The following is a 24,624-nucleotide window of genomic DNA, read 5'->3' on the forward strand; positions in this document are numbered from 1 at the left end:
CTGTACTGTGTGCCACCTTGTACAGAGACCAGCTCCACATTGAAGTGAATATAAGAATATGCAGAAGTTCTCTCCTTAGATGGAACCTGGAGTTTGTCTCTCCCTCTGCCATGTGGTTTATTATTTAATGGCCAATAGATGCAGAATAACCAATATTAGATGTCCTATGTTTCTGGAGTATAAAATATAATCATCCATATGATAGCCACATTTCTAGGAATCCCTCCCAGATACCAAAATCTTTGGATGCTCTAGTGCCTTATATAAAATGAAGCAACATTGGCATATGACCTACATACATTCTTCCTTATATTTTAAATGATATCTACATTACTTATAATATCTAATGCAATATAAATGTTCTGTAAATAGTTGCCAGCATGCAGCAAATTCAGGTTTTGCCTTTTGGAACTTTCGAAGATACCCCCCCCCCCAAATACACCCACATAGATAGATAGGTAGATAGATAGATAGATAGATAGATAGATAGATAGATAGATAGCTGTTCTTGTGGCATGCGGAAGTTCCCAGGTCATGGATTTAATATGTACCACTGCAGTGACCCAAGCCACAGTGATAATGCCGGATCCTTAACTCAATGCGCCACAAGAGAACTCCTTTACCTAACCATTTTGATCCACTAGTGGTTGAATCTGTAAATGCAGAATCCACTGATACAGAGCACCAACTATAACTAATAGCAGGATACAAATGGATATGGATTTAGGAAAATGGAAGGAAAGTTTAAGAATTCAAGTGAGCCATTTGCACAGGTAGAATCATTATTACCCTGGAAAGAACTCTGAGGTTGAACCACATAAAATTGTGGTTTTTGCAGGTCAAAATGGTTAAATGTGAGAAATTACCTTGTTAATAAGCATGTCATTAGAATTTGTCTTCCAAATTACTCAAATGTCAAAGGACATTTGAGGGCCATTGTGAATGAATAAATGATCTATAAAGAAAGACTAGGAAAGCTAGAAGCCATCTGGACAAGAAACGGTATCATATCAGACTATCCAGTAAACAGAATGACTATAAAACAAAGCTACCAATATGATCTTGTATTTACCTTAAGTGAAAAGCACAATTACTTAAACAGCTACAAATTTACAGGGGTCTGTAATATAGTTTCTACTTTGTTGTTTTATTGTTCTTATAGTACCTAAACCTTACCGTATGGTCAGTTCCAATATTTGAGCAAGTCTATCATGAAGCAAATTTGCCTACAAAGGAGAAAACAATGTTAAAAATGGATCTCTTATGTTACAAATACTCATATATAATCATACAAGTGCAATTTAAAGGACAAAGCATAACTTAACTATCAGGCTTATGGTGCAGAATGCTTTTTAATGTTTTGGTTTTATCTGTCTCATATAGTGCAATTTAATGTAAAGTTTATCTTTTATTACTTTCCTAGTTTCACTGGTAAAAACAAACTGATGGACACACAGAACAAAATACCCACAGCAAAATCACTGAAAACCACTGCAAAAAAAGTTTCAAAACAATCACAGTCATTAATGTTTAGTATGGGATCAGCCACTCCCGTGAGCTTATACAGAGCTGGGCCTTCAGAGCTTTTGGTTCCTATCTGATCTACTATTTTGTGTTCTATTGATTTGCCTAAAGCTTGGAACCTACCCCAAATGTTTCCACAAGATCAAATCTCACCTCCACCCCCTTCACCATGTGTTTACTTACTTTGGACTCACACTGTGCTGCTATTTCTTCAAAAGGTGCTTTCTGGAACTTCTCTATCACTAGACGCCGCTTTTCCTTTTCCTGTTCTTCCAGTCCGTTGGTATCTATATAGATGTTTAAAACGACCCATTAAAGGGAATAGAGAATTTTATAGATCCTTGCCAATGTCTATAGGAGCAAATGATCAAAATTAAGGGTAGTTTATAGGACTCCTTGCATAGAGAAAAAAGCAAAAGGTGTAACATCCTTGAAATGTCTCAGTTAAGGCTTTCTAGAAAGCACACACAGGAAAAAAAATTTAAAAATCTCACAGCACAAAACCCTTTTACATAGACTACCTTTGTCCCTCTTACCAAAAAGCAGAAGCATGGCAACCTTCTACAAGTCGAACAACTTCAAGGCCCTTCCTGAAGGATGATTCTTTTTCTCAACAATCATGCCCAATACATATGAATCACTAAATTAAAAGTCTGCTAAACCTGATAGTGAATGGAATAATCCCAATACAGACAGGGTCATTTGAAGCCAAATTGTTTTAGCCTTTTCCATTTGTCTCCCATCATTTGAAAATAGCTTTTTAGGGCTATACCTGAAGCATATGGAGGTTCCCAGGCTAGGGGTCTAATTAGAGCTATAGCTGTCGGCCTACGCCACAGCCACAGCAACGCCAGATCCTTAACCCACTGAGCGAGGCCAGGGATCGAACCCACAACCTCATGGTTCCTAGTGGGATTCGTTTTCGCTGTGCCACAACGGGAACTTCCCCAAGGGCTTTCTTAAATCTTGCTTTTTAAAAATACCTGGGAATGTGTGTGCTGAAGAACATGCTGACTAACCACTAGCAAAGTTGGATGGCACTGCCTTTGTTCATATTAATCAATGCAGCTGACAGGCAAATAATGTCTTAGTATTTTGCTCACAATACTTTTTGACTTGAAGTATCCCCTGAAAGAACCTCCTCCAGGACTCCAGGGGTCCATAGACATCCTTTGAGAAACACTGCCACAAACTGTAAGTTCCTCAACATGTCTTAGTTATTTCTAAATGTCTCAAAGTATCTCGTACCTAACGGGTGTTCAAAAATTGCTTACAAAATTCATTATTTTATTTTGGCAAATTTGATATATTACAATAAGAAAAGAAATCCTCTAACGGATTAGGCTGAAAAAGGCCAGGTTTTATTTCATGTATGATGGGTACTAGAGAGCTTCACTTCCCTTGATAATGATTTTCTTATTCTAATATTTCTTAAAAGTTGAAAGCCAATTTCCACTCTCTATTGTCAAAATCAATTTCCACCCTCTACTGCTTTACCAGTTAGAAATGAACTGAGATCAAGGCATCATTAGTCTAGTGGTAATTTATACTACTATTTCATCGAAGATTCATTTAAAAATTTTTAAAAAGAGGCAAATTATATAATTTAAAATTTATTCCCATAAAGACCAAAGGAGAAAAAAATCAGAGTACTGTTTTATGCAAAGATATATGAAAGGACAATAGAGTCAGTCAGACCTGGGTATGAAATTTGGCTCCAGCATTTACAAGCTATGTGATCTCAGGAGAGTTGTTAATTTCTCTGCCTCTGTGTTCTCAGTGATAAAACGTGATAGTCTATCAATTTCAGCTAGCTCCTTTCTCTTACCCCATTAAAAACATATTTCTAATTATATTATTATAGGCCTATTAGAAATCATGTCTGTAATTCTCTAAGAATTTCTCAGAATTGTCATCCATCCACCTCCTATAACAGGAAACACATTTACCATTTCTCATAAATTCATGCAACCTGAAAGCTGGCCACCAAATAAGGGTGCTATTAAAATACATGGTGGTATGCTCTCATAGTTCTAGAAAAGGCAGTCTATACAAAGGAAAGACTTATGACAAGACAAGAGAATTGCAAAAGCCTAAAGAATGCAATTAAATAAATCGATCATATATTTATATAGAAATCAAGAGTATATGTGTTTACCATGCTGCCTCTATTAATTCTGGCATCTAAATGAGTACTAAGCTAAAGATAAGCTAGAGAAATATTACGAGAGTTAACAAGCAAAGATCTCACCAATTGCTTTCTTTAATGCTTCAAAGGTGATTTCTTCAGTATTACTAACCTAGAGAAAAGTGATTTTAAATAAAATGAAGAGTTAAGCAAGGTCAGTATAAATGATACTTTCACTTAGTTACAAATCATCTAAGAACTTTTACAAATTATTTTCTTTGTGTTGGCTAGGTTTGTGATTATACTGTCCACAGTATCAAATAATCTCCACTTTTTCATTGATTTTAACAATGGCCTAACTGTAGTGGTTCTCTAAACTCGTCTACAGCTGATGTTAGGCTGGAGGAATTAGCACCTTTTAAGGCAACCCAACCAACATTCAAAGTAGAATTATATATAAATTCATTTTAAGCTATGTAATAAAACTAAGTACTCATACTCTATACTTTTGGTACCACATACAGATTACAAATCAAAAATGAAGTAATCTAAAACTTTAAATTGTTTAAAAGCAAGAATCACTGCTTTGAAAAGTGTTCACTGAATATAGTTGACCAACATCTGAAAATAATCATACGCTGGATCTTTTAAGGTCAACTACCAAATCTTATTCTCCAGAAATACCTTTTAACTTGAGGTTTTCAAATCTCTTGCTTTGAGACATGTAAAAGCTATGAAATCAACTGCTATAAAAAAAAAGCCAGTAATATTTTTTGTGGCACTAGCACATTTTCAGAAGGAATAATATATGCAATTACTATAGTATCTCTGAAGAAAAAAGTTAAAAAACGATAATATGAGTACTTGCCTGGGACTCTGGTCATCCCTAATTTTAGCTCATGAGCTTCTTTTTTTTTTTTTTTTTTTTTTGCTAAGTCTAAGGCAGCAAGACTACTGAAAGCAAAAGACTTCATCTTTGACCTTAGCTTCTCTGTAACACAAAGGCTTTAGCTGGAAATCAAGCAGCAAGAGTTCCACTACCTCAGTTTTTCTACTGAGGGTTCATATTTCTAGTTGAAGTCAGATTAAACTTGGGAATCTTCAGTTGCTTTGTTCTAGATATTTGGAGCAGATATACAAGATTAGGCTCTGTCTGGTCAATTATTTGCACCTAGACGATATCTAGTACTTCAATGAAAAAACCCACTGTTGTTCTTAAACTGGTGAAGAGCTTTAGACTTCAGAGAAACCACTAAAGTACAGAAAGAACAGAGGAGAAGCCAGAAGGCCAAAATTCTTATTACAGAGAATTTTTACTTATTATTTGCTCAATCCTGGATAAATGAAAAGCTAAAGTATTTTATCTAATAACTCTATTATAGCCTCTCCTAATTTGGACAATTATGATGCATTCTCCTAGCATCAAAAACCTCCAAGTCATTCTGTCCCTATCCTTTGTTTACCTCCTTCCTCCAAATCCCCTTAAGGCCCTTGTTGGTCCTACCCATTCCACCTGCTCTCCTATCCCTCAGCTCCAGCCACTCAGCTCAAGTGCAGACTATCACAGAGCATTTCCTAACTGGGCTCCTCACCACCAACTTCTTCTTTCCAATCAAGCCTAGTCACACTTTCAAGATTCCTCTTATGAAAGCAAGCTCTGATAATGACAATGTCCAAATTTCAGTGTCTCCCCACGTTCTACTAAAGTACATAGAAAGCCCTCAGCATGGTGATAAAACCTTCTATACCTCGGCTTCAATCTCCTTTCCCACTCTTTCCTTTTTGTGAATTCAATTTTTTTTAAAAGAGTAATTTCTTTATACTAATGTTTAATGATTCGCTTTTTTCATACAAAGTAGCTGCTGAGTACAAGCTGCCTACTTCACTTGGTGCTTAAGCAAACTAGAGTCTGTCCCAACTCTACAGAAAACACTGGTGGTGCTGGAGTTCTGGAGAAATGGTGCAAAGGCATCACCCTAGAGGAGTTTCAACATCCCATTTACTCTTCATGACTTCTGCCTTCTGCATGACCTGTAACTCTCACCTAGACAACAACTTGGGGCTGCACAGAATCTCCCATTCATCTTTTTCCAATCCGACTAGCTGTTACATCACACCCACTCCTGCCTTAGTAATTTTACAGCACCTAGCTCAGCTGGCTCTGACTAATATTTGCTTGATGCCAAGTCTCCTTATTTCATTAGCACACATATGGGTTTCTTCAGCTGTATCTGGGAAAAAGGCAGGAATATGTATGTACAAAACAAAGATCTGTTACTTGTCCTAGAAGAGATGACCATCCTTCTCAGCCAACCAATGACTTACTTTGTATAAAAAATTTAGTATGTACTCAAAATTCAACATATATAATCTCCATTCCATCCCCAGGCAGTCAAGCCCTGACTATTACCTTTTAGAGAGCAGGACTGAGTCATGACTCAGGTTTTATTCATATCCATTATGCATCTTGTGCTTTACTCTGTTAGTAAAACTGGTCATTCAATACCAGGAGGCAGAGACACCTCTATCTATTTTAGCCATTTATTTCTTGAATGCTTTAATTTAGGTGTCTTTATACATTAACAGGGCAAGTTTTAGGAAAAGTTCTCTAAGTGAATGACAGTGGGCTACAATTGGAATTACAAATCTTAGAACTGACATAGCTCAAATGGATCAAGGTATTTTAACAGACCATAGTGATGAGCTCAGATATATCTAGGGAAAACGAAATATGATCCTCATCTAAACAGTATTCTTTTTTTAAAAAGTTATAAGCTCTAAAAGCAGATATCAAATATATCTGAGTACTAAGCGGGATTATGTGGGATTATGTATATACGATTTCAAATAATTTTGATGAAGTAATGCTTTTCTTATTTGAGTCACTGTTAGGAAATTTACTTATTCTTAGTTTGATATTTTGTTATACCATTAACTGGTGAATACCTAACTGATGAGAATTTTTCCAGTCCACATATGAAGTTAATTAGTTTTAGCCTAGAAGGTACTGTTAGTCCATCTTCTGGTACTTAAACAAACCCTTCCTAACACGTAAAATCAGATTCCATAATGGTATATGAGTTTGAAACTCCCATGTGCTCAAGTAAATCTTACAAGAAACTGTACTTAACTTTTCAAATACTCAGTGTGAGGCATATTTGATTTAGGATTTACAGTTATAGCAAAGATAAAACAATAGGATCTTTAACAAGTTAAAAAATGTATTAATGAATTTTTAATGTAAAATTCATGCTCAAGAATCTTCCTCCTACACTGTCTTCATGCAAATGTTTTTTCTTTTAGTTCATTTTAACAAAACAGACTGATTCTTTGCAACAGTTTGAAGTGTTATATGTATTTTTAAAAGAAATAAAAATGGTTAACAAAAGGCAAATGGAAAAGTACCAGTTAATGAAATAGACTGCACTCCTGACAAGTATAAACTAAGGTTTTGGATGAATTTCTTCCCTCAAAAGGTAATTGCAGCAAATTCATATTCATTAAAAGACAACTGGTGCGATATTCTTCTTGCTCGTAAGGAGTATATAAATCAAAATGCCTTTGAAGAGGTGACATTTAGGGAAGACGATTCTTCCTGAGTCCTAATTGGCAGGACCCTTTAAACCACCCATAAGGCCATACATTCCCAAATGAACACTAACTGCCTATTCAAACTACTCTGAGGCTCTGCAGCTAACTTCTTGATAAGATGGATTAATTGTACATGATAGGGAGTTCAATAGCATAAAAGATAAAAAGTAATTGGCAGTACCTTGGCCGCCAAATAGTTTTAACTCCTGAAGACAAATGACCTGACAAGAGACTGGATGCAGGGGGAGAAAGGAGGCTGAGAAAGCATGAATTCAGACAACTTCCTTCCCCTTTTCTTATATGGATATTCTTTTAATTATTTATATTGTACCAATGAGAAATAATGAAATACCTAAGGAGGCAAACAATGGATAAACCACAAGGAGGAGACTGACTTGACATGCTGGCATTTTTACTTGACTATCAAAAAATTCTCTGCTTATTTGTGTGGATAAGTCCTAGAGAATAGTGGCTGCATTTTCTCCCTATAACTCAGGAGGGTACACTCTTGAGCTCTATTGAAACAGGAGAAGAACATTAAATCTATAATGTTTCAAATAACTCCTTAAAGAGTACATGGATCATTGATACAGCTTAACCTAGGATTAAATTCATCATATTCACTATCTAAAATGATAAAAAAAATTTTCTTGTAGGTGAAATTCTGAAATTTTCTAAAAGTAGTGAGCATTTGGCTTCACATGAAAGTGTATAATTCCATTTATTCTCATAACTTATGTTTCAGAAATCTTTTTTTTTTTTGTCTTTTTTGCCTTTTCTGGGGCCACTCCCACAGCATATGGAGGTTCCCAGGCTAGGGGTCTAATTGGAGCTGTTGCTGCCACCTTACACCATAGCCACAGCAACTTGTGATCCGAACTGCGTCTGCAACCTACACCACAGCTCATGGCAATGCCGGATCCTTAACCTACTGAGCAAGGCCTGGGATCAAACCTGCAACCTCATGGTTCCTAGTCGGATTCGTTAACCACTGAGCCACGACGGGAACTCCCTGTTTCATAAATCTTTAAAAGTAAATAGTATGTAAACGGCCTACTTATTTAATAACAGGTCTTGTGCAACATTTCTTACTTATTAAAAAAACTTACTTAACACATAATATTAAGTTTATGTATCTTTATAGGTATCTGAAATGAGCTCAGTAAAATAAACATATAAATAAATTCAAGGCTAAAAAATCAGATTAATTTCTACTAACAATTTTGGTGATTTGAGGCTAATTAAGAGTTGTATTTGCTCCTGTTTAGAAGTGTGGAGGGGCAAAAAGTTCTTTTAAGTTGCTGTCTATCTCAAGACAGTACTCTGTCATAAACTTGCAGCAACTTACCACATCATCGGAAGGAATGCTGTTGGGTAAAATATCCACCTGAATGGATACAGTGTCCACAATACTCTTCCTTCTAGAAAGTCGATCTTCATCTAAAATTAAGAATATTTCCTCCATTATTTGCTAGTTAGAAATGGTATGATGTTTATAAAGTCCATTTATTTCAGTTTCAAAAATCTCAGAAGGGAGTTCCCATTGTGGCTCAGTGGTAATGAACTCGACGAGTAATCATGAGGATGCGGGTTCGATCCCTGGACTTGCTCAAGGGTTAAGGATCCAGCATTGCTGTGAGCTGTGATATAGGTCACATATACAGCTCAGATCCTCTGTTGCTGTGGCTGTGGTATAGGCTGGCAGCTGCAGCTCTGATTAGGCCCCTAGCTTGGGAACTTCCATATGTCTCACATGCAGCTCGAAAAAGCAAAAAAAAAAAAAAAAACCCAGAAAATTAAGACAGTTTGTCTTTTTTGTTCTTACTAAATACATAAAGCAGTGTGTTCTCACACTTTTAAGTTCTATGAAGTAGATTTAAAAAGAAATTGATGGGTGAACTCAGTTTAATACAGTTGATCCTTGAATGATGTGGAGGTTATAGGTGCTGACACCCACACAGAAAATCAATGTATAACTATTATTTATTTATTTTTTGCTTCTTAGGGCTGGCATCCGCAGTATACAGAAGTTCCCTGGCTAGGGGTCGAATCAGAGCTACAGCTGCCAGCCTTCACCACAGCCACAGCAACGTGGGATCCAAGCTGCATCTGCAACTACAACACAGCCATGGCAATGCTGGATCTCCAACCCACTGTGCGAGGCCAGGGATCGAACCCGCATCCTCATGGCTGTTAGCTGGATTTGTTTCCACTGCACCACAACAGGAACTCCAACATATACCTTTAGAATTGGCCTTCCCTATCCCCAGTTCCACATCCATTCCAAAATTTCCAATTCCATATTAAGCAATTTTATTCTACATGTTCTGAATCCAATTTTAACATCCCCAACAAACCTCCTTTATCTCCACAATATTTCTGAAGAATGCCATCATTCAAAAATCTTTATCTTTCTACCTAGATCGGGCAACAGCTTCCCAACTGGTCCAATAGAGCACTCCCTCCTACACTGCCAGTAGAGTTGTTTCTAAAATAAGTCATTTTCAGACTAAATTATAATTTTCGAACAAATTTATTCCACTGACTAATGCTGAACTTCCCAAGTTTTTTTGATAGTGAGGCACATAAATAAAATTATCATACAGGTAATGGCACATGGAGATAAATTGAAGAGGCTGTTCACATTGCAAGCTAACTGCTCCAGGTCCTACCAGCTACTTGAAGAACTAAGAAGATCAATATCCAGACACACCTGTAACTTTCCCACTAACAGCTGGGAAGCTCCAGTCCAGGATCTTAGTCTAACAGCATGGTCAGTCACTTCATAATCTGGTAACATTCCATCTTCCTAATCTCATTCTGGATATACAGTTAACCCTTGAACAACGTGGAGTCGAGGGCACTGAATTTATTCTACTGAAGGGGTTAAGAATGAACTAAAAGAAGGCCAACATAAAGCAGTCGATTTCTTTCTTACTGACTACTCTTCTACTCCAAAGTAACTTTCTGTGGAAGTAATTAATGCTATCCATCAAATACGGCAGTTTACCCTCTTTCCGGGCATATAGTAGGACTGCAATTCTTGGCCTCTCCGTGGTTAGGAGGGATTGTGTAACTAGTTCTGACCAATAAAGTAAGAGCAACATTCCAGGTTGCGATTGTGGCTTTTCCATGAGCATGGATTCCAGAACATGGATAATACAAAGTTACGCACAGTTAGCTGAAGCAACAAATACATTTACTGTTTTAAACCACAAAGAACCTGTGACTGTTTGTTCTCATAGCAATACTTAGCCAAGGTTTCTCAGCCTTAGCATTTGAGGCCATATAATTCTTGTTGTGGGGGCTGTTCTGAGCACTGTAGGATGTCTGGCAGCCTTCCTAACTGCTACCCACTAGATGCCTTCCCCAGTGGTCCTAAGTGAAATGTATCGGGGGCTGACAAATGCTCCTGGGATGGGCGAAATCACCCACAGTTGAAAACCACTGACTCAGTCCATCCTGACTGATAACAGACTTTCCAGAATTTTCCCTGTATACCATCATCTTATTATAAGCATCTTAAACAGGAAAACTCTAACCACATCATTCCCCCAAGCAATTCCACCTGTTGCTTGAGGAAGTAAAAAGGCATTCTGGGTTCTCCAGTCAGACCTTGCTAACAGTAAGTTCAACTGTTCCCCAGTTTATCTAGTGTTCAAGGTAAATGTGCCTATTCTCCAGTTTCTGAGCATGCTCTGGCACATCTCCCTTACCTGCTTCCTTTCAATTTTTGTTTTTACTGGAGTAGAGCTGATTTACAATGTTGTGTTAGCTTCAGCAAAGTGATTCAGTTATACACATACATATATTCATTCTTTTTCAGATTCCTTTCGCATATAGGTTACAGAATATTGAATAGAGTTTCCTGCTCTCTACAGTAGGTCCTTGTTGATTATCTATCTTTATAACAGCAGTGTGTACATGTTAATATTAATCCCAAACTCCTAATTTACCCTCCTCCCCAACTTTCCTCTTTGTTTTCAGTCTGGTACAAGAAGAAACCCCTATTGGGAACGCTTTATTATCTGCCTTTTTCTATGTCCTCCTCGCTACAAAGATTCTTATTTTTCCAGCTCTAGTTAAACCTTTCATCACTTCCTTTAAATCTTAAATATTACTCTAGTTATTTTTACTTATCCCTCTTTCTTCTAGCCACAAAAATTCACTATTACTTAGGACTGATCTTTCCTTATCACTCTTCAATCATTGTTACCCTTTAGTCATCTATTGGGCCTTGAGCTACAGACATGTAAATTAATGTCTTTTAACTATATAAGAAATTCAGTGACAGACTGTATTTTGTATTTATCATCATCAGTTACTCAGGTTCTGCCGTATGAAGGCTATAGGTACAGAACACATACATACCCATCTGTGACAAATATTACCTATTACTTTGCTATAGTTTTTAGTATCAAAATATTTTATCTTCCACATATATGGTTACTGAGCTAACCTAGACACTGTATTTTCTGTTTTTTTCCTTCATGACCATATATCACCAAAACATAATGACTAAACTTCAATGGAACTGCTACAAAATAGTGTGTGGTTATCACTGCTGACTTGCTTTTACCCTCTAAACAGGCCAACTTTCAAGGTCTTAACAGAACTCAAAATGAGGAATAAATAACAGCCTGCTCCCCACACAAAAAATAACCCTACGAGAATTTCTAGGTTAATATACCAAGGCTGATGGGTTGCAGAGAAGAGTCAAACTGAAGCCTAAGATATAAATAAAAAGGAAAAGAGAGGTACAGAGGCAGAAAAGAGGACTGCTGAGTGGCAAATATTCATAAGAATAGAAGGGAAGTATGAGCAGAGATTTAGGAAAGACTAGAAATTCTTAAAGGAAAGAAAATGAAATTCAATGGGAAGCCCTAATCCTATATTCTCAGAAAGTTCTTTCTTTTGACGTGTGGAGCAACCTGCTTGTAGGCAAGAGAAAAAGCCCGGACACTTATAAGCAGATATCCTGTAATCTACACAAGAGCAAGGTTTCCAAAACAGAGCTTACAGAAGGTAACTCCTGTTTCCATGGGCGTCCAGGTCTGCTCCTGACCTGCTTTTCACCATCTGCTGAACTGCAGCATCACTGCAGCCCCCACGGACTGCACTGTCCTGCCAGCTTGAGAACTGCCTTGGCACCATTCAGTGTCTGATGGACACACGCTGAGGAGACCCTGGCTTCCTTCCCTCCAGATGGTTTAGGGTGGTCCCAGACACCACTTCTCAACTTCCCACCCTCCTCCCTCTCTGCTTCCAATAATCGGCTGTTCACACGGGTAATCATCGCTTCTTCTTTCTGTTTTAATTACAATGTGGGTTTTAGAAGCAATGTTCAGAGCTTAGGCCTAACTTCCTTCAGTGGTGTTTTGCTGCCACCTGGAGTATCTGTATATAATGCATACAGCGGCATTAAGATGGCTAAGGAATAGAGAAAATAGTCTGAAAAGAAGTATAACGCAGAACATTAAACTATTCAACATAACTTGCTATGTCTATGTAAAAAATAAGACACAGGAAGTTAATTGTATATAATAAATCATAAATGCTATTAGGACTACTACACCACTCAGATGCAATTAAGAAGCTACTTGGGGCAAAATGAAATTTCACAGGTAATTTATCTACACTAAATTCAAAATGTCAATTTAATGCTGATACTATTTATACAGACATGCTTTTGGGGGGCCTGTAGAAAAACACAAAATTCCATCTAGAGCTAATGCATATTTATAAAATAAATTTTAAAAAAACCTAAAAAACATTCTTATCACGGAATAAAAAGTCAGAGTAATATAAAAGACAATCTTTTACTTTTTAAAACAAACTGTAAAACAAAATCTCTACCAGGAGAGATGGGACACATATATGAAAGTGCTTTTATAAACAGATATTGATTGGGAAATAGGAAGGTTTTGATAAAGCAGATAAAAGCAACCATGTAGTCTAAGTGCTTTAAATCAAAGAAATTAACAAAATTCAAAATGCCAAGTGGAAGACTAAGACATTGAAAAAATACTATTTTTATATTTATACAGCATTTTGTAGTTTTTAAAAGTACTTTCATGTATATATTCCATCTTAAAAAAACAGCCTGGATGCTATAGTCCTTGCTTTACCCAGGAGGACATGGGGTCAGTGAGAGATTAAGGGGCTATGCTCAAGGCCACACAGCTGGGCTGGAACAAAGTCATTCTAAGTCATTCTCTTCTCTTTCTCTTCACTTCTTCACTCTGAGAAGTCATCCTCCCTGAAGCTTTTGCAAAATTCCCATTATCACCTCTAAATTCTCACACAAAACCCTGCCCTGATCCCTAACCAAGGGTGCCCTGCTTGGATGCTCTACTCCCCAAGAAACTCAACAGGGAGCTGAGCTCCAAAACTGGCCCCTCTTTCCTATTCATTTCCATTAATACAACCTCCATCCTTCTATCATCCAAGAGTCACAACTACTTATAGACAGCTACATTTGAAATGTATATACTTCTTTCTTCTTAAACCCACTCATACCACCCACTCCTTCTAAAACCAAAAAACAACAAAAACCAAGTAAACAAAGCAGTAAATCTGTTCTTCTCCCTGGTGCTGTGCCAAGCACCCGAGTGTCCAAAGAAGAAACCTAGACAAAATCTTTGGCTTCCCCCTTGCCCCCCGCCCCCCCATCAATCAAGTGCTTACAGACTCATGCCTACAAATTTTCTAGCCTCTACCCACTTCTCTGTATTCTCACCTGTACCTCCTTAGTACAGGCCACTGTCACCTCTCCTGGGGATTACTGGAGAATAGCTATCCCATCTTCTACAACCAGAGTTATATTTCTGAATGCAACTCTTATCATGCCGTCCTCTGTTTAAAATTATTCAATAACTCCCCAATGCTTTCAGAAAAGTTCAAACTATTTAGCCTAGCTTTGCAATTCCCAACTCTGCTGCTCCAGTTCATGCCAGGGAGACTAACTTTACACTAATTCCTTAAAAAAATCATGTTCTTGTCTACCTCCGGTCCTTCACACAGGCTGTCACTTCTGCATGAAACACAGTTCAGGGGCCTCACACTTGCTTAGGGTTTTTTCCCTCTGGATGATATCCCTGTTTCACCAAACCTGAACCAGATACTCTCCTCACTGCTGCCTAAGGACCCCAAACCTCTCTGCTCATAGACTTTAAGGTATATTGCAAGTATCCAGTTAATTCTCCTATTAGAAACAAGCTGGGAGTTCCCGTCGTGGCGCAGTGGTTGATGAATCCGACTAGGAACCATGAGGTTGCGGGTTCGATCCCTGCCCCTTGCTCAGTGGGTTAAGGATCCGGCGTTGCCATGAGCTGTGGTGTAGGTTGCAGATGCGGCTCGGATCCTGCGTTGCTGTGGCTCTGGTGTAGGCTGGCAGCTACAGCTCCAATTAGACCCCTAGCTTGGGAACCTCCATATGCCGCGGGAGCGGCCCAAGAAATAGCAAAAAGACCAAAAAAAAAAGAAAGAAAAAAAAAGAAACAAGCTGGATAATGAATTAACTTCTTTCCTATGTATCTAGAATAAAACTGGTAAAGTGCCACTTGGGAGAAATTGAGAAAAAAGTCACTCAAATTATGTTCTGTGTTTTGTGGTCCAGATGAGGCACCTGTTAGGAAAGACTATATGAGCTTTGTGAAAGGAGAAACCTGTCTGTCTTGTTCATTCTCGCTTCTGTTTGCACAGAGGCTGGCATACTGCAAATACGCATTAAATACTGCACCCCCTCACAGAGCAGCATCTGGCACATGCCTAGGCATACACTGCTCACTCAAATTTTAGGCTGGTTTAAGATAAAAGAAAAATGTAATAATTGGCTAACATTTATTGATCACTTACTATATGTCAGCCACCAATAGTTCAATAAGCTTTAGACAAATCATTCTTCTTGTTTTAGGACCAGCTATCATTATATTCCAACTGTTTGTCTCTCTTCTCCACCAGATTTTAATCCTTGAGGACAGGGACTGAATCTTAACATTATTCTACCCCTAAAGTCACAACAGTGCTTAATATATAGCAGACACCCAGTAAAGGTTTGTGGAATACATAAAGAATAAATCTAGATCAACACGAACGACTGAACAATCTTTGAGTACATGGAAAACAGTTGGCAAAATCAATTTATTACGCACCTAACTGAACAGCGAAGGCAGTTAATTCTGGTGATGTTACCTGATAAAAGTACTGAACTTCAGCCTCACTATCCTTATTTGTAACCAAATATAATGCTGTCTTCCTCACTGAACTATCTTACAAACTAACCGAGGAGTGAATACAAAGTGCGTGTCACAGTGACTTGCACACAGTTAGTGCATAATAAATGGCAGCTACTATTTTGATGATAATGGGTATATGCATGATGCCCAACAAGCTAAATATTTTGCTATTTTCTTTTGCTGTATTGTTCTTAAATCCTTTATCTTTTAAAATGAATATCTGATGGTTGCACAGTGAGAGGAAAATTTAACAACTGATATCCCATAAGAATCACTGTCTCTTCTGACTCTGTCTGCATTAGGGCAGGACACACATGCCACAGACTGGTTCTAAACTATCAGAGTCTTTCTAGATCTTATTCATACTGAGGGATTTCTGTCCAGCGATATAATTAAGCCTATGCCGACATACTCAGAATTCTTCCGGTCAATGACAGAGAGGAAGTAAGAAAGAAAATACATCTTTTTCAGGAGTGGGAGGAAATGGGAAGAGCAAACCACCTATTTTTAAAAACAAACCAACCATGATTTTCATTAAAATCTGTTGAGAGTCAAGGGAACAGGGTAAGAGGAAATAACAAGGTGTGAAAATAAACTACAGCTAAGGAGGCAGGCAGAGCAGAATAATACCTGAACTTACAACTACATGAAATATACAGGTCACTGGCTCCATTTTCTAGAAACAAAGGTATGAGCTATTTTCCTAGAGGGCAGGTGAGGGAAAGGGCAGGCCAGACTGACGCTTGGATTCACCTTTGTACTTGTCCCTGGGTTTATGAAGTTTTTCGCCTGAAGGAAAGAGAGCTAAATGCAAATTATAAGAATGAAATATTTTAAAGTCTGCTTTAAAAATTCGTTCAAATTATTAAACTCTACTGAAGTTTTATTCTTAGCACTTTCATTTCCCAAAGGAACTCATGAGGAATAGAATTTTCTATAGTACAAAATTAAAAGAAAATGCAAAAGCTGTCATTAACACCTCAGACTATTATGAACAACTATCACTGTAATATATTTTGGATCCACATTATAAAACAGACAGCTACTTACAAAGACTGTGCTCCTTTTAGTGATGAATCCAGAAAACCGCCTAACTAAAACCAAACAGTTCTCTTACAGAACAGGGGTATCCCCGAAGGAAGAACTAGTTCTTCCGTCAAATTTAATATTTATATAGTCATCAATGAAAAGGAAGGTATAAGATAGAAACTCTTAGTTTTTAAAGTAAAAATTGAATGCAAGACATCATGTACTTTTGCCTTGAAACAAAACAATTATTTCAGGCAATGAAAAGAACAAAAGGAAATACATAGTTCACAGAGAAAAACATATTCTTAACTTAAAAAGTTTGCAGGTTTAACAAATAGTCTATACTCTTTCAAATGACAAAAATTACCTAATTCATTAAGCTCAAGAGTCACACATCACTAACCAATTTTCATCAATTTCCCTAAGTTAGATACAATTATTGCTGAAAGAGTAAAGACTCACTTTGCTTCTTTGTTAATATATGAGAAATAATAACCATAATCACTTGAGGATTCAACCTGTTCATGACAAAATCATATATATGTCTTAACTAAAGGTTTTCAAGAGCAAAATTTTAAAATAGAACTAACTAAACTCTCTTAAGCATTTGAAAAAGCTATAAAATAGCCGTTATACAAACAATTAATTTTCACTGCTAACTGGGTTAACAAACATTACTGAAACACAATCACTAGAGTAAGAGTTCTAATTACCCTCCTCTTACCTGTTACTTGTGGTACGTATGGTACAGACAATCTCTCAACACTATAGCCACTTCCACCCAGTGACTCTGCAATCTTGTTGGTCAGAAAATACAAATTTTTGTCATGCTTCTCTAAAGATTTTGGAAGCCTGTCAAGTTGATCAAAACAAAAGTCATTCAGTATTATTTGTTACTAAGCAAAAATAAGTTAACACATAAACATTCTAGATCAAGGCCTAAATATAAATTCAACTTAAGCTGTAGTTAGTAATAGAAAAATCAGTTTATTTTAGGTGGCTAATTTGAGCTCTTGAAAAACATATGGTATGCAGACTCATATATTAAGCAGTCTGCTGTGATTCTTTCCCCAGTCATGTTCCATTGGAGAGTCGGCCTTAAATTACTCTGCTGGAGGAGTTCCTATTGTGGCACAGTGGGTTAGGAATCTAACTGCAGTGGTTAGGGTCACTGGGAAGGCACAGGTTTAGTACGTGGCCCGGGTTAGTGGGTTAAAGGATCTGGCATTCCTGCGGCTGTAGCAAAGGTCACAGCTACGGCTCAGATTCAATCCCTAGCCTGGGAACTTCCATATGCTGTGGGTGCAGCCACTGCAAAAACATGATAGCATGATAGTCTCACATTAAATGATGAAGACGACTAAATTCAGCTTTAACTTTCATGCTAATTAAAAATATTCTCAGAGAAGAAAATAAAAACAAAGCTCACTGATTGTTAATGAAAAAGATAACAGCCAACTGACTGACAGGAAGCATTTGTCCAAGAACAAAAAGTTTCACTTTCCTTTCAAACTGTTTTATATTATTTCATGCTGATGCTTTCACTATTAAACTACTTTTAGAGCCCAAGTTTGAATAAAGTTTCATATATATTTTTTGTTTAGACAGCAAGAAAAAATGCAGAGCATAACACTGATTTTCCTCAATACATTCTTATTACAGTTTTATTAAAATTGTTATCTATTATTGAGAGTCTTGAGCAGATATGGTATTTACTTAGAGGAATGTTCACTTATCTGTCAGAACATCCTGAATTTAAGGGGTGTATCTCCACAATAAAAAAAGATAATTTTTTTCATCAAAGACTAACTCCACGTGTTCTTGAGTCTACATTTATAATGTACAAGAACTTTTGTAGTAAGAGAAACAAGTTTCATGAGTTAAATGACACAAACATAAAATGATACGTATTATAAAACACCAGAAAATGATTCTAACAACGGTTAGAATGATGTAAGCATCACTCATTGGTTTGTCAAGTCAGTGCCCCTTCCTTAAAATGTAAAGCATTAACATACTTGCACTTATCTCTGAAAATATGCTCTGGTAGAAAATAAGGGGCTTCCATAGTTCGAATTTCGATAACCTGAAAAATATCCAAAAATAAAACAAAATAAAATCATAAACCTCACCCCTCAGGACCCTGCAATAACAATTTGGAAAATTAAAAACACAGAAATAAAAACTAAACATTTATAAGAACTACCATCACTGTATTTTGGAATTTAGGCTATGCTTATGGCCCAAATGTGGAGTTCATTTGGTTTTCACATTTATTATTTTAAAAAGTCAGCAAGTAACTAAATCATAATGATAAAATAATACAGGTTATTACAAAAAAAGAAAAGGATGATACATTACATTTGATTAAACCTCCTACACAGGGGTTAGAACACGTACTTTCTCAAATGCTGCTATGTGCACCTCCCTTCACAGGCACCAGGCCCTCGACACCCCCTCCTGTGCGTGACCTTCTGCAGCAAGTGATTGTGAGGTCTGGTGTCTCCACTCACGCGGGAGCCACTTAAAGGGGGACCCCGCTTTCTTAGTTTTTGTATCTCTAATAGCAAATGTCAAATATTCACTCATATACTCCTTTAATGAAGGAATGAATTTCATTTCTTAAAATGCACTAAAAACCTACATTTTAGGAAGGACTCAGAGACGTGCTTCCAATTTCATAAAAATAAGGTTCTCCATGAAAGATGTCTTTAAAGAATAAAAATTACAGTGGACTTTTTCTACCTTCTGCCAGGTAAGTTAGGGGCTCTGAAACGCACATCAAATCATGCAAATAACTACTTAATGAGTTACTACTGAAAAGATAAATATACTTGAATGACACAGGACAAATCTCTGAGAGTACATTGACTACTCAACTTTTGAGATCTAACTCAAGGAGACTGGCTTAGAACAGTAACAACAAAAATAACTACAAAAATGGTATAACTAAAGAAAATTTAGATACCAATTCATAATGTTTTAAAAGGAAAACAATTACATAAGAAATCACACGAAGTATTCTAGAAGAAAACCATGTATTCTACTCAACCATTACATTAAAACCTTCTAACAAAACAGGCATCAAAGAAAATATAATATAAATACTAGTCATAATTTTAGCTATAGTTTCAATTTAGTCAGTATTGAAAAAGTCATACACACTTTTATAGAATTATCCTAATTTGCTACATAATCATCAAAATTACAAACAATCATCTCTGGAAGAAAATCCACAAATTTTGCATAAAAACCAAATTCAAGGACTTTTCTAAATACATTACCTTGCTGACATGCTGGCAAAAGGCAGGGACAGCTATCATCTGACTTACAAAGTTGAGGTATGCCGCCACCAGCGCCATAATTCCACAGCGATGGAACATTGGCAGATTATCCTCATTGATAATGGCACTGTCCTTTAATTAAAAAAGCCAAAACCAAACACAGCTGAAAGATCAAGGTCTTACGCTCCATTAGCATTTTCTCTATGATTTTACTGAAAACTGCAAGTAGTTAGGAATGCTAACAAAAATGTCACCTTTTCTTTTAAAGAACTTCTGAAAGAAGAATAAATGCCCGTTTACAAGAGACTAAAATCTTTCAACTCAAAATGCTCTTCCTTAGGAAAGCCTTTCCTACAGGTGGGGGTAGGGTGGTGGAATATACATCTCCATATACAAAAATAAATATATATATATATATATATAATCATTGCATACTGTCCTGTTACTACACAGCACTTACTCCAATTAAGCAACTATATATATGGAATTCTTCCTATTTAATAACTTCCCCACCAGACTGAAAGGATGAGCACAGGGACCATGGTGTCCCTTTCTTGACAGTATTCGAATGGCCTTGAACAGTACTTGGCACACAGTCAATACTTATTCAACATTTGTTAAAAGAATAAATGAATTTGACCATGGCTGTGAGTATTTTAGATTTAAGACTAGACACCTCACTTTTAAAATTCACATCCTTGGATAAAGGCAACAATACTTTCATAACAGTGTCTAACTCAAAAATGCTTTCTCAGAATGAAAAGTTACGAAGGCATACCTGTAAAGCAATAGCTAAGCGGATGAGATCAATAACCACTTCTTCATTGGCCAATTCAATAGTTATAAGAGCAAGAGAAGTATAAAGTAGCTCATAGTTTTTCTGAACATTATCTTCCTCTTTACAGCCTAAATATATGTGTCGATATAGTTGCTGCCCATTCTGAAAAGGGAAATGACAGGAAAAAGAATTTTGCTTGAAATGTAGCAAGGTAGATTTCACATGCATATATAACCTCTTACAAAGTTGCTTTCTTATCACATGACTTAACATGAAAGAGATCTAAATTGATAACTGGATGGTCAAACTGTATTTCAATTATTAACATCAACAGATATACCAATATATAACTACAAACTAACTATGGAGTCCAAGACAAACTCAAATAAAAACAGCAAGCAGGGAGGTGTTCTCTTGTGAAACAGCGAGTTACAGATCCGGTGTTGTCACTGTAGTAGCTTGGGTGGCTGCTATGGTGGATCCCTGGTCCAGGAACTTCCACATGCCACAGGGGCAGCCCACCGCCACCCCCCAAAAAGCAAAAAAACCCAAACAGCAAGCATTATGAACAATGAAATTTAAGAAAATAATAATTTTAAAAGATGAGCAAAGTAAGAATGATTTGAGAAAAACTGAAATGAACAGGAGCATTATGGGAGCTTGGTAATGATTAAGAACATTTGGTTGAGGGGAAATGGATGCAGGCTTTCTGGCCTCCTGTGAGGTGGGTTAGTTAGGAGCTGTCCAGGGAAGAGTTACTTGCAGGTTCTGCTAAAGCCCATCTGCAGGGGTGAGGTTACAGACACAGCCCAGGGACTGGAAGAAGTTCCCCCCTAAACCAAACCAATCTAAATATGTTAAAAATAATATTAAAAGGCTTTGCTGTCTGAGCATTTCTGGGTAAAGGTCCAACTGCCAAGGGAGAGCTAACAGAAATAAGAGAGTTTTTCCCATTTCGTTACTTACATGGTAATTAACTCGAAGTGCTGCACTGGTTCTCAGCACTAACTGTAAGCTACAATCGCTGGGCAGCTGAATGACCACCATGCTTTCTCCCCATTGCTCACCACTGGCCACCCCCAATATGATTTAACTCATGGTGGCGAAGCCCAAGCACCAGTGTTTGTAAAGCTGAAAGCTCTTCGGGCGATGGTAATGTGCGGCCAGGGTAAGAACACTTGGACCTACCGTCCCCAGGTGGAGGGACTTGAGCTTAACACTCCGGGCCCGTTTCTCAGAAGGTTTGTCTGATGCCTCACTTCAGGCAAAAGAACTGAGCAAGAACAGCACAGACTTCTGGAGCCTGCATGTCTGTAAAAGGTATGCATTTTGCTCTGTTCTCCATTTAACTTGCACCATGGACCCACCCAGATAAGGGGACAGTCCTCCAGCTGTGCAAATGGCTGACTCTGTTTAGGTCTGTGGTCCAGTATTAGCAAGTGGGGTTTTTTTTTGTCTTTTTTTTTTTTTTTGACCAGGGGTGGGCGGGTGAGTGGCTACAGATAAAAAGCTATGCTCTCCTAACAGATTCCTCTTTATTTCTGAAGCTGCTATTTAGGTTTCCATTTTTCTGAATCCAGAGTTTGTCTCTCTCTCAAGGGATTCTATACTTTGGCACACTTCAGGTCTTTGTTGAAATTTATATAAATGGCTGAAACTGAATATGAAAACCAAACAATATTTTTTTGGCTGATAAAATAAATTGGAAAGCAAATGCAAAAGGGTGTCCAATTGTAAAAAATAAATTTGGTAAAAGAAAAAATGTGAACAGATTGCTCCTAAAGAAAAACACACTAAATAAATGGTTTACACTAATGGTAACAAACGCTTAGCTAGGTAAGTTATTTTAAATTATAAAATGGAAGGAAAACTAATTCAGAGAACAGTTTAAGGATTTGAAATTTAACATGGAATAATAGTCTAACCCTTTAGTTAAGCCATACTCTTTCAAACTGACTGGCTCGCAAAATTAAGCACCAAGGATTATTTCTATCATACTAGATAAAATCCAATCAAATGAGTCCCAAAGTTTGGGACTGCTTGATGTCATTATGTTAGAGTAAAAAAAAACCCAAATTATTAATGAATTTTTAAAATTCATTCTATCAACTGATTAAAAGTTCCTCAGTTATGGGGAATAATTTCTTTGATGACCTAGAGGATTTAAAATATGGAAAAAAATAAAAGTTGGGAAGAGTTAATGTCTTTGTCCTATTATTAACCACTTTTTTCATATACTATACAGCCAAACTTAAAAAATTCTTTTTTTTCACGTTAATTTAGGAACAATAATAATATGTAAACTATTTTTCAAGTGAAATTTTCAAACTGTGAGGCCATTAATTTGAAACGCAGCCATCAATATTAGTGGATAAGGACAGCAAAATAGAAGATGGTGACAGAAAGAAAGCATGGTCTGACAAAGAGCCAAAAAAGAACATGGATTATAGACATTTGCACCTGCCTTCCTATGGGCTCTCTGTCTGTTGTCCTCTGCACCTCAGGACAGCAAGGCTCACTTTCCAAAACTGTGATCATACTGACTCCAGGTAGCATGTGTGTCGTGTTATACTGTTTCTCTCAGCACTGAGATCAGTGTCTGGCAAATACTAGGCACTCAAACTTTGGATGAAGAACTGCACAGAAAGTTTATTCAATATGCTAAATAACCCGAGGTGCTAAAATTTTCTAAATTCAGCCATTTGTCGATAGACCTCCAAAATTTAAGTGACTGTAATGAAAATCTAGCTAAATACTACTTAAATAGGCAGAGATCCTGCCTACCTCACCTTTACATCCCAAATAATGTCCAGAACAATGCCCAATACTGTAAACATTCATTATGTGTATTTATTCAATGGTGATATGTATTTTTAAAAACTTGAAACTATTATAGAATCGTTGAAAATGGAATCAGTATGTGTGTTGGGTGGGGAGGAGTGCAGTGCAGAAATTACAGAGAAACAGTTTAAAGGAAGAAATTTAGAACTATCACAGCAGTCTGACGACCCACTGTTTAAACCCAGGCTGGAGGGGACGCCACTCAGAAGGCTGTGGTAGATGTGCAGGAGACTAAAGGATAGTGGCTTCAGGTCTTCAACTCCAAGATGCCATGGCTTCATTTCAAGCTTATGTGGATCAATATAAAACTACCTAACAATTCGAGTGGCTTCAACTTAAGTCACACATTGTTTTCCAGGAGATAATCTTACCTTTTTCATGAAACTTGTGTCTTGCCTACAAATTTTTTCTCTTTTTATCTTTAGGTCAGCCACATCTGGTATTATTCTAAAGAAAATCAACATAGCACTTTTAACAAATAGCACATTTAGTTATAAAATCATGTCTTACATGGCAAATCATAGCTATACTTACGAGTTTGAACTATTTAACCCTCAATGTGCATTTTAAATAAGCATATATGTAATGATGCTACGGAATTACCAAGTTTAAACAGAATTGCTTCAGGTAATGTTGACTTTTAGTATCATTCTTAAGTTTAAAGCAAAACCAAAATGAAATTCATGTAACTAGTGATTACTAGTAGATGAGATCTCTGAAGATACACGAAAAGACCGTAATCATTTGCTATCATAAAAATACAGTAATAATCAAATTATAATACTAATTAAATAAAATTCTGGATTAATAAAGCCTGAAAAGCCAGGATTAAAAAAAGTACAATACTTAAATACATTAATGTAGAAATGTGAAAACACTGTCACTAAGCCTATTTTCAAGCAGCACATTACCTGATCCCTCGAAGCTTTGCCCTGTTGTCATGGCGATCCATAAGATTATGCATTACTTCCAAGACTAACTGTCTCAGTTCATAGTCTTCCATGAGGGATGGTGATAACAAAGGATCCAGGAAAGACCCTGGCAGTGCAGTAACAATCGTCTTTGCTTTGTATCCTGAGGTTACCTGATTATTGGGATGAAAACCAAAGAAACAAACAAAAAACCTTTGTCATGAGTCCTTCTTTGGTAAAATTCTCCAACTGTTTTACAAGAACCATAAACTTAGGGAAACAGCAAGTACGGACACAAGCC

The 24,624-nt window shown here is 37.0% G+C and overlaps 1 protein-coding gene across 3 annotated transcripts in view; it reads right to left on the minus strand.

The window, feature by feature from the left end:
* Nucleotides 1-24,624, minus strand: part of EFR3A (EFR3 homolog A) — an 83,685-nt gene that overhangs the window by 6,864 nt on the left and 52,197 nt on the right. For 2 of the 3 annotated variants that reach the window (XM_047783230.1, XM_047783231.1), the window contains exons 13-22: nucleotides 24,324-24,496; nucleotides 23,784-23,859; nucleotides 20,572-20,733; nucleotides 19,794-19,925; nucleotides 18,528-18,595; nucleotides 17,234-17,361; nucleotides 8,592-8,683; nucleotides 3,776-3,824; nucleotides 1,708-1,811; nucleotides 1,177-1,226 (exon numbers count right to left, since the gene is read on the minus strand). In XM_047783230.1, coding sequence (XP_047639186.1) covers nucleotides 1,177-1,226; nucleotides 1,708-1,811; nucleotides 3,776-3,824; nucleotides 8,592-8,683; nucleotides 17,234-17,361; nucleotides 18,528-18,595; nucleotides 19,794-19,925; nucleotides 20,572-20,733; nucleotides 23,784-23,859; nucleotides 24,324-24,496 — 1,034 coding nt within the window. Of the gene's footprint in view, nucleotides 1-1,176; nucleotides 1,227-1,707; nucleotides 1,812-3,775; nucleotides 3,825-8,591; nucleotides 8,684-16,233; nucleotides 16,285-17,233; nucleotides 17,362-18,527; nucleotides 18,596-19,793; nucleotides 19,926-20,571; nucleotides 20,734-23,783; nucleotides 23,860-24,323; nucleotides 24,497-24,624 lie in introns of all 3 variants that reach the window. The other variant, XM_047783232.1, reaches the window with a different exon arrangement.

This window comes from Phacochoerus africanus, chromosome 6 (genome assembly GCF_016906955.1).
Source record: "Phacochoerus africanus isolate WHEZ1 chromosome 6, ROS_Pafr_v1, whole genome shotgun sequence".
In the NCBI taxonomy this organism is placed as follows: domain Eukaryota; kingdom Metazoa; phylum Chordata; class Mammalia; order Artiodactyla; family Suidae; genus Phacochoerus; species Phacochoerus africanus.